This window comes from Pituophis catenifer, unplaced genomic scaffold (assembly GCF_029215685.1).
Source record: "Pituophis catenifer annectens isolate HBS135680 unplaced genomic scaffold, rPitCat1.0.hap2 SCAF_7, whole genome shotgun sequence".
Classification (NCBI taxonomy): domain Eukaryota; kingdom Metazoa; phylum Chordata; class Lepidosauria; order Squamata; family Colubridae; genus Pituophis; species Pituophis catenifer.
This window is the reverse complement of record NW_027256887.1, coordinates 88,250,773-88,264,089: the sequence shown is the minus strand read 5'-3', so window position 1 is coordinate 88,264,089 and position 13,317 is coordinate 88,250,773. Positions and strand designations below refer to the sequence as shown.

The 13,317-nt window shown below is 41.7% G+C and overlaps 1 protein-coding gene across 1 annotated transcript in view; it reads left to right on the top strand.

Annotated features, from left to right (window-relative positions):
• The first annotated feature begins 12,651 nt into the window (after window positions 1-12,651).
• The window catches only part of STRIP2 (striatin interacting protein 2), a 29,422-nt gene continuing 28,756 nt past the window's right edge, over window positions 12,652-13,317 (top strand). The window contains exon 1 of the mRNA XM_070947917.1: window positions 12,652-12,739. Within this exon, the coding sequence (XP_070804018.1) occupies window positions 12,652-12,739 (88 nt within the window). The remainder of the gene's footprint in view (window positions 12,740-13,317) is intronic.

Sequence of the window (13,317 nt, the reverse complement as noted above, 5' to 3'; positions counted from 1 at the left end):
CCTATCCCCGTGTTGGCAAACTTATAGCACACGTGCCGGAAGCCATTTTTCCGAGCACGCAAGCCCTTGCCAAGCTCACCTGAAACTGTGTATGCGGGTGCCCCCCAGCTGGTGTTCAGGCCTCTGGTGCGCATACGTGCAGTTCAGGAGACCCAGCTGGTCTTCGGAGCTCTCCTACACATGCGCAAGTGTTTGCACATGTGTGTGAGATCACTGGTGCATGCATGCGCAGACAACATTTGCACATGTGCATTGCGTGTACGAAAGCTGCACGCATGCACAGATGGTGCGGTTGTGCGCGTAGCACATGGGGAGGAAGCCACAGGTTACCGCGGATGGTTTGCGAGCACGCGCAGCGCGCAAAGTGCATTCTTTTTATTGCAAAAGTTTTACAATTACATTTTCACCCCCTTTTTCACCCCCCACCTCCCGCCCCAAACTTCCCATCCTCCCTAACCCTCCCTAACCCTCCCCCCCCAGACTTCCCTATTACATACTCATAACTAATGACACTAATATATAAGCCTGAACCCGTCCCTCCCCCTATATAATTTTTCCTCTTTATCCCTTTGCATTAAAATATTTCTAATACATTATTTTCAAATAAAAGCTATTTGATACTTTCTAGTTTGATATTTGTTCTGAACATATTCTATCCACCTTTTCCATTCCCATTCATAAGTGTCTTGTGAACAATCTTTTAAATACGCTGAAATCTTCGCCATCTCTGCAAAACTAGCCATCTTCACAGTCCATTCCTCGATAGTGGGCAAGGCTTCATTCTTCCAGTATTTACCTATCAACAGTCTTGCTGCTGTTATCATATACAATATCAATTTTGTTTCACCCAATGTAAAACCCTTAACTATACCCAATAAAAACAGTTGTGGAGAAAACTGAATTTTTTTCTTCAAAACATTCTGCATGACCCACCAAATTTTTATCCAAAAAGCCTTAACTTTCCTGCAGGTCCACCAAACATGATAATACGTAGCATCCAAACATTCGCATCTCCAACATTTTGGCTGAACATTAGGGTACATACATGACAACTTTTTGGGATCTAAATGCCATCTATAAAACATTTTATAGAAATTTTCCCTCAGATTCTGCGACTGTGTAAATTTAACATTCTGAACCCAAATTTTTTCCCATGTTTCCAACATCACTGGTTCTTCAAAATTTTGTGCCCACTTAATCATACAATCTTTAACTAATTCGGTTTCTGAATCCCTTTCTAGCAAAACATTATAAAGCCTTTTAATATGCATTGGACCTTTCTCTTTTATATGTCTAACCAATTCTTCCTCATGCAACATAATACCAGTTTTTTGGTCCTCTTTCCATCTCAATTGTAATTGATTATATTGTAACCAAGTTAGATTAAGTCCTTCCTCCAACAGTGTCTGTAATGTCTTCAGCTGCCATCTGCCCGCATCTGTAAAAAGAACCTCTTTGTATAAAAACCCCCCGAGTGACATTATATTTGTATTCCACAAAGTATGACCAAGATCCAGCCATAGCGGTATTTTGTAATCCCATTTGAGTCGGTGCTTCTTCCAAACTCTCATCAAGGAGTCTCTAAGTATATGGCTTTTAAATACTTTATCTACTTTGTCGTCATAAAATAAATAAGCATGCCATCCAAATTCGAGATCAAAACTTTCTGCGTTTAGTATTCCAGTCTTTTTACTTCCAAACCAATCACTTGTTAAAGTTAAAGCTGCAGCATCATAATATAACTGTAGGTTTGGGAGTTTAAGACCTCCTCTTTCTGGAACATCTTGCATAATTTTCAGTTTCACTCTCGGCTTCTTCTCGTTCCAGACAAACTTATTCACACCAGACTGCCAAACTTTCAATTGTTTGTCACTTTTAAGCACCGGAATCATTTGAAACAAAAACAGAAGTCTTGGCAAAATATTCATCTTAACTGCTGCTATTCTTCCAAGTAAAGACAGTTGCAGCTTTTTCCAAGTCTCCATATCTTTCTGGACCTCTCGCCACAACACCTCATAATTATTTTGAAACAATTTCAAATTTGATTCTGCAACCTGAACTCCAAGATATTTTACCTTAGGTACAATTTCAAAACCTGCCCTCCTTTCAAGCTCATATTTACGATCTTGTGTCATATTTTTAACTATCATTTTGGTCTTTTTTGAATTCAATCTAAAACCTGAAACTCTACCATAGTCTTGTATAATGTCATTCATCAAGATTATTGATTCCATTGGTTGTGAAAGGGTAACCACCAGATCATCTGCAAATGCCTTTATTCTGTAATCCTCTTGCCTTATCATTATGCCTTTCAAAATTTTAGAATCCCGTATTGTGTTTAACAAGACTTCCAATGTTAAAATAAATAAAAGTGGGGACAACGGACATCCCTGTCTTGTTCCTTTTTCAATTTTAAACTCTGTCGTCAAACTTCCATTAATAATAATCTGTGCCTTTTGCTCTTGATAAATTGCTGAGATTGCCTGTATAAATTGGTCCCCAAAGTCCATCTTTTTTAAAGTCTTTAATAGAAAATTCCAATCCACTCTATCAAAGGCCTTCTCTGCGTCCAAAAAAGCCAGCACTGCAGGAATCTGTTTATTCTTATCAAGATATTCCAATAAGTCTATTACTTGCCTTACATTGTCCTTCATATATCTGCCTTCAATAAATCCCGCTTGGTCCTCATGAATCACCTTTTGAATTACTGGCATCAATCTGTTGGCTAATACCTTCGCATAAATTTTATAGTCTGTATTCAAAAGAGATATTGGTCTATAATTCTCTGGTTTTTTAGGACCAACTTGTTCTTTTGGTATCAAAGATATATAAGCAGTTGTCCAAGATGGGGGTATTTTACCCCCTTGTTGAATGTTACAAAATAAGTCTCTAAGTTGTCCCACCATTTCAGCTTGCAAAGTTTTATAATACACTGCAGTCAGACCATCCGTGCCAGGAGCTTTGGCTGTTTTTAACTGTTTAATTGCTGCTGTTATCTCCTCCTCTGTTATGGGATAATTCATTCTTTCCTTTTGTTGATCAGTAATTTTTGTAACTCTCTTATCATTTAAATATTTTTCTATAAGTCCATTCTGCACCTCTTCTTTAGCATATAATTTAGTATAATAATCCACAAAAGCTTCTTTAATTAATTTTTGTTGAAAGATTTCTTTCCCGCCAATATCAATACTATCAATAGTCCGTATACTTTGTTTTTTCCTCAATGTGTAAGCCAACCATCTGCCCGGTTTGTTAGCGTTGCAAAATGTATTATGCTTCGCATATTGTAGGCTTGTTGCAACTTGTTCCGCCATAAGCATTTGAAATTGATCTTTCAAAAGTTTTATAGCACCTCGAATTCTTTCATCTGTTGGATTTTTAATAAGTAGCTGTTCTTTATTCTTTATTTCCATTTCCAACTCAATTCTTTTCTTTTGTCGGAACTGTCTATGTTTAGAGTTCATATAGATAAGTACCCCTCTCATATAAGCTTTACTTGCATCCCAAACAATTTCAATTGGAGTACCTTTATTCAAATTTATTTCAAAAAATTCTTTCAAATGCTTTTTAAGTTCTATTGTATTTTTTTCATATCTAAACAAGTTCTCATTTAATCTCCAGGAACGTCTCTCAACCTTATCCATCTCAATTTCTATCCATACAGGGCTATGGTCAGTCAAAGTTCTTGGAAAAATCTTTGTTCTTTTGGTCTTAACAAGTAGATCATTTGACAACAGGATAAAGTCAATCCTAGAAAAAGATCTATGTCTATCAGAAAAAAAAGTGTAATCCAATACATTTGAATTATGTATTCTCCAAACATCTTTTAATTCCATATCTTCTTTCATATCAAAAAAAGTCTGTGGTAGTCTAATTCTAGACTTTGCCAAGCTCTTCTTATCTAGTTTAGAATCAATTACTCCATTCCAGTCTCCCATAATTAAAATAGATCTATAGTCCCATTGCAATATTTTAGTATGTAATATCTTATAAAAATAATCCTGTTGTTGATTGGGAGCATAAATTCCAATCAAAAGAATTGGTCCATTTGCTGTAAACAATTCAATTGCTACAAACCTACCATCTTGATCTACTTCTATAACTTTCGCTGTTAATTTTTTATTTACATAAATAACCACACCATTCTTTTTCTGCGAAGTCGAAGATATAAAATGTGCTCCTAATTTTGAGTTTATCAAATATTTTTGATCTTGAGTAGTTATATGCGTTTCTTGTAAACATATTATATCATTATTAAATTGTCTCAAATATGTAAATATTTTCTTCCTTTTCTGTGCTGAATTCAACCCATTGACATTCCAAGATAGACACTTAAAGGTCATCAGCCTCTTTCTGGAGCGCGGAGCAATATCTTTGAAGTTCCTCCGAAAGCTTCGATCTCGCTCCTCCCATAGCGCCACTCTCTTGTACGGTACTCTTAACTGCCTTCTTGTCTTGTCTTTCCTGTTGTTGTTGTTGCTGTTGTTTAAATAGCTTAGATTGAGCTCTAGTTATACGTTGATCTTTCACTTCAGCCAACTGAATCAAATCCAAAATTGGAGAAGAATCCAGCAAGGGCTCACTCAAAAAGCCTCCTTCTGCACCTTGCACTGTTTCTAATTCCTGCTTAGACTGTTCTTCCAATTGCCTCTCTTCACTCTCCTTAATCTCCAAAACTGTAGATGTACGTGGAGATGGAGTTCTTTCCTTAAGTATAGTACTATAAAAATGTTGTGCCTTCTCCACGGTATTCAACCGATATCCTTCTCCCTTGTATCTAAAAATTATCCCAGCTGGTGCATCCCACCGGAAGGGTATCTGTAAATTTTTCAATTCCTTAACAAGAAAACCAAATTCTTTTCTAGCTTTCAGCATTTTAGGAGGTAATTCTTTAAAAATTTCAAGTCGTGAACCCCCCACTTGTACAGAGGTATGAAAAGATTTTTGCAGGATATGATTTCTAATTTCTCTATCAGTGAAATATATCACCACATCTCTAGGCAGTTGTCTTTGTCTGGCCACCCAAGAGTTGACTCTGTAAATTTTATCTATTTTATGAAATACCAAATCAGGATTAGCTTGTAAAATCTTGGCCAAGGCTTCAGAGCAAACTTGTCTCAAGTCCTGTCTCTCCTCCTCTCGAATTCCCCGAAGCCGTATAGCAAATTCCATCGCCCGGAATTGTATCATAACAATCTCATCTTCAATTCTCTGCATTTTATTGTCAACTTCATCAATTTTATAATCATTGTCTTTCATCTTGACATTAACTTCTGATTTAAATTCTTCAACTTTAAAATCAACTTTCCCAATAAATTCTACCAGGCCAGACGCCACTTCTGATATTTTTTTGGACACCTTTTTTTGATTCTGATTCACCATGTCTTTAACTTCATTAATTTCCTGCATAAATTCCTGATGTGATTTTTGAAGTTTATCATCTATCTCCTGTTGGGATTTTTGAAATTTGTCATCCAAAGTTTTAGAAATAAATTCTTTTAAATCTCCCACATCAAATTCTTTTTTCTGAGTTTGTAACTGTTGAGCAGGGGGAGGTTGCTTTTCATGTTTGTGTGTGGGGGATCCCCCCCCTGATGCCTTCCCTTCCTGCTTCTTTGAAGCCATCCTGGCTCGTGATCTAGTTTTTCTGAAAAGGGAGGTTCCTTTTCCTTTCCCTCCTGCACAAAAACTTCTTAAAAAGTCCCCCAGATTTAATCAAATAAAGACTGGAATAAAGCAAAGTCCAGTATTAAAAAGGGAGAAATTATTGTTTCTCTTTTAACAAGCAGGGCAACTTTGTAACAACTTGGAAACTTTGTAACAAAACAAGATAACTTCACCAATCCACATTCACTGGCTCGTTAACTCTGAGGCTAGGCGCCATATTTTTTTCTTTTCAAAGCACTTTCACTCACTCGCATTTCTCAAATTGAAAGTCAATAAAGTGCTGATACTTGCGTTTCCAAATTTCAGGATTCAGGTAATTTCGCTGTTTATTAAAGCCGGTTCTTTCGCTTTAAGTTTCCTGCAGCCGGCTTGTTCTGCAAAAGCAGAATCGTCCCACGTCGCCCGGAGTTTCAGCAGGCTGGGAGGGAGCCACGCCTGTTCTCTCCCCAGAAACTTCCCTGGGGGGTCACAGGGGCTCAACCAGTGCCCTGCGATCTCTCTTCTTCAATCCTTTAGGATCTAGAAGTTTTCGAGCCGCTTCTTCGTTTCGAAGCGGCTCTACAGGCGGCGGGGCTGGCGGAGCTTCAAAGAGCGCCGCCGACGCCGAAGACAAGGAAACCGGAAGTAAGTGCAAAGTGCATTCTTGTTCGGCGCTCTGTAAGTGAAAGGTTTGCCACCACTGCCCTCTCCCATTTCTGACCCCCTCTTCTTTGTGGCAGCCCCTCAAATATTGGACTATTGCTATCCTGTCCCCCCCAGTCCTTCTTTTCATTAAATTCGACCTTTCAATTCCTGTAACTGTTCTTTGTACGTTTTAGCCTCCAATTCCCTAATCGTTTTCTCTGCACTCTTCTCTGCACTCTTTCTAGAGCCGTGATGGCGAATTTATGGCACGCGTGCCAGAGTTGGCATGCAGAGACCTCTCTCTGGACACGCTTGCCGTCGCCAGCTGCTCTTCTGGTTTCCCGCATGCACAAGCATGCCGGCCAGCTGATCTTCATAGGCGCTGGAGCACCAGAAAAATGGTCTGGAAAACAGCCAAAAAACAGGCTGTTTTTCCAGCTGTTTTGGGGCCGTTTTTTTGGCCTGAAAAACAGCCAAAAAAGCAGGCATGCGCGCGCCAGTCAGCTGGTCTTTGGGGTTCCGGTGCTCCGGTGCCTGCGAAAACCAACTGGCCGGTGCGCACGTCCATGCCGGAAACCCGAGGACCAGCTGGTTGGCACGCACATGTGCATTGGCCAGCTGTTCTTCGGATTTCCGATGCTCCGGCATGCACATATGCACACACATGGACACATGTTCCAGATTGGGCCCTCGGTGCCAAAAAGGTTTGTCATCCCTGTTCTAGAATCTCAACATCTTTTTTATAGGGTGGTAATCAAACCTGGATGCACTATTCCAAATGTGGTCTTACTAACTAAGGCCTCATAAAATGCCCAGGTCTGCTCAAGGCAGAGCCCCCCAGGTGGGATGAAGTCCACCCCACCACCCCACCTCACAGCTTCCAGTTGGCATGATCGAAGGGGAGCGAAGCAAGCTTTCAGCATCTCAAAGGGCTTTCTGGTCACCCTCGGAATCGGTTGGAGGTCCTGGATTTGAACGCTACCAACGGGAATCTTACCTACTCACGATGTTGTGGCCCCGCCCTCTGATCCTGTCCCATCGGAGGAAGAAAGCTCCGAGCATGAGGAAGAGGAGTCAGCCAGGCCTCCCTCTCCAGGCCCCTCCCCTCTGGCACTGTCTCAGGTGCCGGACGAGGGAGAGGAGATTAGCAGGGAGACAGGTGTCTCGGATGAGAGCAAGGGAGAGACATCATTCCTGGACGCACGCCTCCGAAGGCGTGATAAACGATTGCAGCAGCTCAGGAGGCGTGCTAGGGATTAGAACTGAGTTACTGGACCACACCCCAGAGACTATATAATAGAGGGTGGTGGCCAGTGATCCTTGTGACGAACAAAAGTAAACCTTGGATAGTCACTAAAGCCTCATCTGAAACTGTTGAGAGGAATAATAATTCTGTTGGATTCTTGTACGCTGAGTATATTATCTTTCTGTTTTCTGTGGAAATAAAAGCACTTGGCAGACGGTGTGTATATCGCTGCCAAGTTGGAGATAAAGACCTGGGTGTGTTCCAAGTGCTTCCTTAACCCTCGGCTGGCTGTGTTTGTGTGTGTGTGTGGACGGGGACAGATCACACGTAGCTGGTTCAAAAGTCAGCGTGCAAACCCCAGATGGGGAGGGGGCTGGGGAGTCAGGGGGTTGTAGTGAAGCCCCTCTAGAAGCCACCAACGCAAAGGAAGCTGGCATGTGAAATATGCAAGATGCCATCAAGGAAAAGATTGAATGAAGTGACCTCATTCGGTTTTAAACCGGGCAGGAGAACAGCGGTGAGGATGTAAATGAGAAGAGGAATGGCCAACTTTGGCCATTTTAAGACCTGCGGGCTTCCAACTCCCAGAATTCCCTGGGAGTTGAAGTCCCCAAGTCTTAAAAGTGGGCAAGGTTGAGAAGCTTTCGAATAATTCTGTCTTTTCTTGCTCTGAAGATCCGGCCGGGGTGACTTCGGGGACTCGAGCTGTCGGTTTCGTAACGGCTGCTTTCCCTCCCGCCGGGTTCTTAGCCAGGTTGGATGTGGGAACTCAAGATTGGTAAGCCCCTACCACGTCTGGAGGCGGGCAACATAATGCCAGGCAGGAGTTCGAATCCACAATGGGTTTGAACATTTCACGGCACGCTGCTGGGGATCAGCTATTCATTCCTCAGCTGGAAGGAAGAAAAGGGATTAGACGACTTCTGTGGATTCCTGGATCTCTGCTGTGTTCTCCTTCAAGTCAAGTCCCGGTTCTTGAGTTGATTGAACATTATGTGGAGAGCAGGCTGATCTCGGAATAAATTCTGGATTTGAAGTTGTGATGGTCTCTCCCCCCCCTCCTTTCTCTCTCTACTTTCTCTGTCCCTTCTCTCTCTCTCTTGTCTCTCACTCATCTCTCTTTCCTCTCTTTTGTCTCTTGTCTCTGTCTCCTCTCTGTAACTCTTCTCTCTTGTCTCTGTTTCTCTTCTCTTTCTTCTCTCTTCTCTCTCTGTCCCTTTTCTCTCTCTTTTGCCTCTCTCTCATCTCTCTTTCCTCTCTTTTGTCTCTCTCTTGTCTCTGTCTCCTCTCTCTCTGCATCTCTCCTCCTCTCTCGTCTCTTTATTTTCTCTCTCTGTTTCACTCTCTCTCTTCTCTCTCTCTTCTCTCTGTTTCTCTTCTCTCTCTTTTCTCACTCTGTCTCTGTCACTCTCTGTCCTCTCTCCTCTCTCTTTTTTTCCCTCTCTCTCTCTCTCTCTGTCACTCACTCTCTTTCTCTCGCACACACACATATGACCAGGTTACTGACTCTTAAGAACTGGACTGCATTTATGGCTGTTGGCAGTTACCTCCAGTTTTCAGCAAAACTGTCCCATTGGTCCACTTAATAGAATTCTTTATATAATTCTTTATTGGCCAAGTGTGAGTAGACACACAAGGACACAAAGTCTTTGGTGCATATGGTCCCAGTGTACATAAAGAAAAAATAAAATATATTCGTCAAGAATCATAAGGTACAACACTTAATGATAGTCATAGGGAAACAGTCAATATAAATCTTAAGGGTACAAGCAACAAAATTACAGTCATGCAGTCATAACTGGGAGGAGATGGGTGATGGGAACGATGAGAAGATTAATAGTAATGCAGACTTAGTCAATAGTTTGACAGTGTTGTGGGAATTATTTGCTTAGCAGAGTGATGGCGTTCGGCAAAAAACTGTCCTTGTGTCTCGTTCTGGTGTGCAAGGCTCTGTAGCATCGTTCTGAGGTTAGGAGTTGAAAGAGGTGATGTCCAGGATGCGAGGGGTCTGTAAATATTTTCCCAGCCCTCTTTTTGACTCGTGCAGTAGACAGGTCCTCCATGGAAGGCAGGTTGGTAGCCATGGTTTTTTCTGCAGTTCTAATGATCCTCTGAAGTCTGTGTCTGTCTTGTTGGGTTGCAGAGCCAAACCAGACAGTGATGGAGGTGGAGATGACAGACTCAATAATTCCTCTGTAGAACTGGATCAGCAGCTCCTTGGGCAGTTTGAGCTTTCTGAGTTGGCGCAGAAAGAACGTTCTTTGTTGTGCTTTTTTGATGACGTTTTTGATGTTGGGTGTCCATTTTAGATCTTGCGATATGGTAGAACCTAGAAATTTGAAGATCTCTACTGTTGATACTGTGTTGTCCGGTATTGTGAGAGGTGGAAGTATGGGAGGGTTTCTCCTAAAGTCTACCACCATTTCTACGGTTTTGAGTGTGTTCAGTTCCAGATGGCTCCGGTCACATCACGAGGCTAGTTGTTCAACCTCCCGTCCGTATGTAGATTAATCATTGTCTCGAATGAGACCGATCACTGTTGTATCATCTGCAAACTTCAGTACTTTAACAGAGGGATCTTTTGAGATGCAGTCATTGGTATATAGAAAGAAGAGAAGTGGAGAGAGCGCACAGCCCTGCGGGGCTCCTGTGCTAATTGTACAGGTATCTAATGTGATTTTGCCTAGCTTCACCTGCGGCTTCCTCTCTGTTAGGAAGCTTATGATCCATTTACAAGTGTGGTCAGGTACAGCTGCTGATTTAGTTTAGTTAGAAGAATACCTGGAATGATGGTTTCGAATGCTGAGCTGCAGTCTATAAAGAGGACCCTTGCGTAGGTCTTTGGAGATTCAAGATGTTGAAGGATGTAGTGCAGAGTCATATTAACAGCATCATCTGTCAATCTATTTGCTCAGTAGGCAAATTGCAAGCAGTCTAACAGCAGATCTGTGATGGTTTTCGGGTGGGCCAGCACTAGCCTTTCAAAGGTCTTCATAACAACAGATGTCAGAGCAACCAATCTGAAGTCGTTCAGTTCCTTGATGGAGGATTTCTTCGGCACTGGGATAATAGTAGAGCATTTGAAGCAAGAAGGAACATAGCACATCTCTAGTGAATTATTAAAGATGCAGGTGAAGGTGGGGGCCAATTGGTCAGCACAAGCTTTTAAGCAAGAAGGAGTTATCTTGTCTGTGCTTTTCCTGGCTTCTGTCTATGAAATAGACCTTGCACCTCATTCTCTGTAATCACCAGAGGTGGTGGCCCCAATGGGATGGGGTAGGTTGTAGAAGGCTGATGTGGGTGTGTCTGAGATGGGGATTGTGTAGATGGGTGGCAGTAGTTTTCTCTCAAAACTGCAATAAAACACATTCAGGTCATCTGCCAGTTGTTGATTTCCTTCAGCCTGGGAAGGAGGTTTGCTGTAACAGGTGATATTTTTAAGAGTTTTCCACATGTTTGCGGGTTCATTTGTTGAGAACTGATTCTTTAGCTTTTCAGAGTAGCTTCTTTTTGCTGCTCTGATCTCCTTTGTTAATACGTTTCTGGCCTGATTGTACAGCATTCTATTGCCTTTTCTGTAGGCTTCCTCTTTGGAACGACGTAGCTGCTTAAGTTTAGCTGTGAACCAAGGTTTATTGTTACTGTATATTCTCAGGTTTCTGATCGGCACACGTAGTTCTTCACAAAAACTGACATATGATGTTAATGTCTCTTAAGTCCACATCACAGAATTTCTTTAGTGTAGTTATATTTCGGGACCAGCGGCTGTTAATATATAAAGATAGGCCTCCTCCCTTCTTTTTACCAGATGTTTCTGCAATTCTGTCTGCTCTTTGTATCTGAAATCCTGGGATATGCAGGCTGCTATTATCAATTGACTCATTTAGCCAGGTTTCAGTGAAGCAGAGAGCTGCTGAGTTGTAAAAATCAGAATTGCCTCTATTTAGAAGAAGTATTTCATCCATCTTATTAGCGAGTGAGTGTAAATTAGTCAGAAAGAGTGAAGGGAAAGGGTTTTTTTTACCCCATTTTTCCTTAGTCTATTCTTCTTTGACTTCTCCGTTTGCTTTGTTTGTTTATCCATTGTTCAGAGGAAGTTGCTTCTTCCTATGTTAGAAACACATGCATTTGTAAAGACTGGGGGGTGGGAGTTCACAGAAAGCTGCTCATCAAGGAAACATTGCTTGATGCTTAGTAGTTGGTCTCTTGAGTATGAAATCCGTAGTGAATCACAGAGAATGATAAAAAACAGAAAAAACTATCACAGCATTTCACCAATGCTGCCGTCATCATGAACCAAGTGTGTGTGTGGTGAACCGGTAATAATAGAATGTGAAATCCACCACTGACATATATGTTTGTGTGTGTGTGTGTGTGTGTGCGTGTGTGCATACACATACATACCATTTTGATATAATGACCGTGATATTAACTTTTTGGCTGCCACCTTTGCTTAAGGATTGCCGTAAAAAGGATGATAAAAATCAGACCGGTCACATGACTTACCGGTTTATGATCATCCTGAGTTATGACTGGGTTCCATTATAGTTGTACCCCGAAGCCTTCCTGTACAGCTGTGGCTGGGGGTTGCTGCGTCAAAGATAAATGGTAGATGGATCCATCAAAATGTGGTTCCTATACTGCCTTCTCCATAACTTGATTTGAAGCATTCTCTAGATTTCTGCTTTCAAATGTGGCCACTTTAAGACATGGCTGGTGGGGGGGATTCTGGGAGTTGAAGTCCACAAGTCTTTTTTTTTTATTGATTTATATGCCGCCCTTCTCTGGAGACTCAGAGCGGCTTACAATGCGTTAAGGCCTTCATACTTTTGTATATTTATACAAAGTCAGCTTATTGCCCCCACAAACTGGGTACTCAATTTACCTACCTTAGAAAGGATGGAAGGCTGAGTCAACCTTGAGCCTGGTGAGATTCGAACTTACAGTAATTGCAGACAGTTGGTGTTAATCACAATGCTATCAGTCTGCTGAGCCACCAGGCCCCGTGAATCAGGTGAATTCACGTGGCCACGTTTGGAGACCCCCTGCTCTAGCCGTTGGCGCAGAATCAAGATTCAGGTTACTCCCTGGTAAACCTGCCTCACTCACTCAAGATGGACCTTCTCCCACAGGGATCCATGGATTGTCCCAACCTGGATTTTGAGTACGGAGATGCTGACAGCCACGCAGCTGAACTGGCAGGTAAGAAAAGTCTGGAAGGAGCCACGTTCTTCCCTTGGGTTGAAAAGAAGGCCACCAACTTTCGTGGTTTTGTGGACACTGCCTGAAAATGCTCAGGTATTTTGCAAGCAATTCTGATTCTGATTCATTCATTCATTCATTCATTCATTCATTCATTCATTCATTCGACTTGACTTGATTTCTATAGCCACCAATCTCAGCGAGCAACTAATTCTGGGCTGCTACAGAAATCCAGTCAATCAATCAATCATCAATCAATCATCAATCAATCAATATCTTTATTCAGCAAAACTTCAAATTTCACGGGAAATCCTTGCCTGCTTTTCACGAGACTGACTTCAGTCTACACAGATAGTTCTCGGCTTAACTACCATTCATTTAGCAACTGTTCAATATTACAACAAAGCTGGAAAATGTGACTTACACTTATAACTGTCACAGCTTCCCCACATCACATTCAGGCAGTCCTCAACTTACAACAGTTCACTTAAAAAGTTTAAAGTTACAACGGCAGTGTAAAAAGTGACTTTATGACCATTTCTCACACTTGTGACCATTGCAGCATCCCCATGGTCACG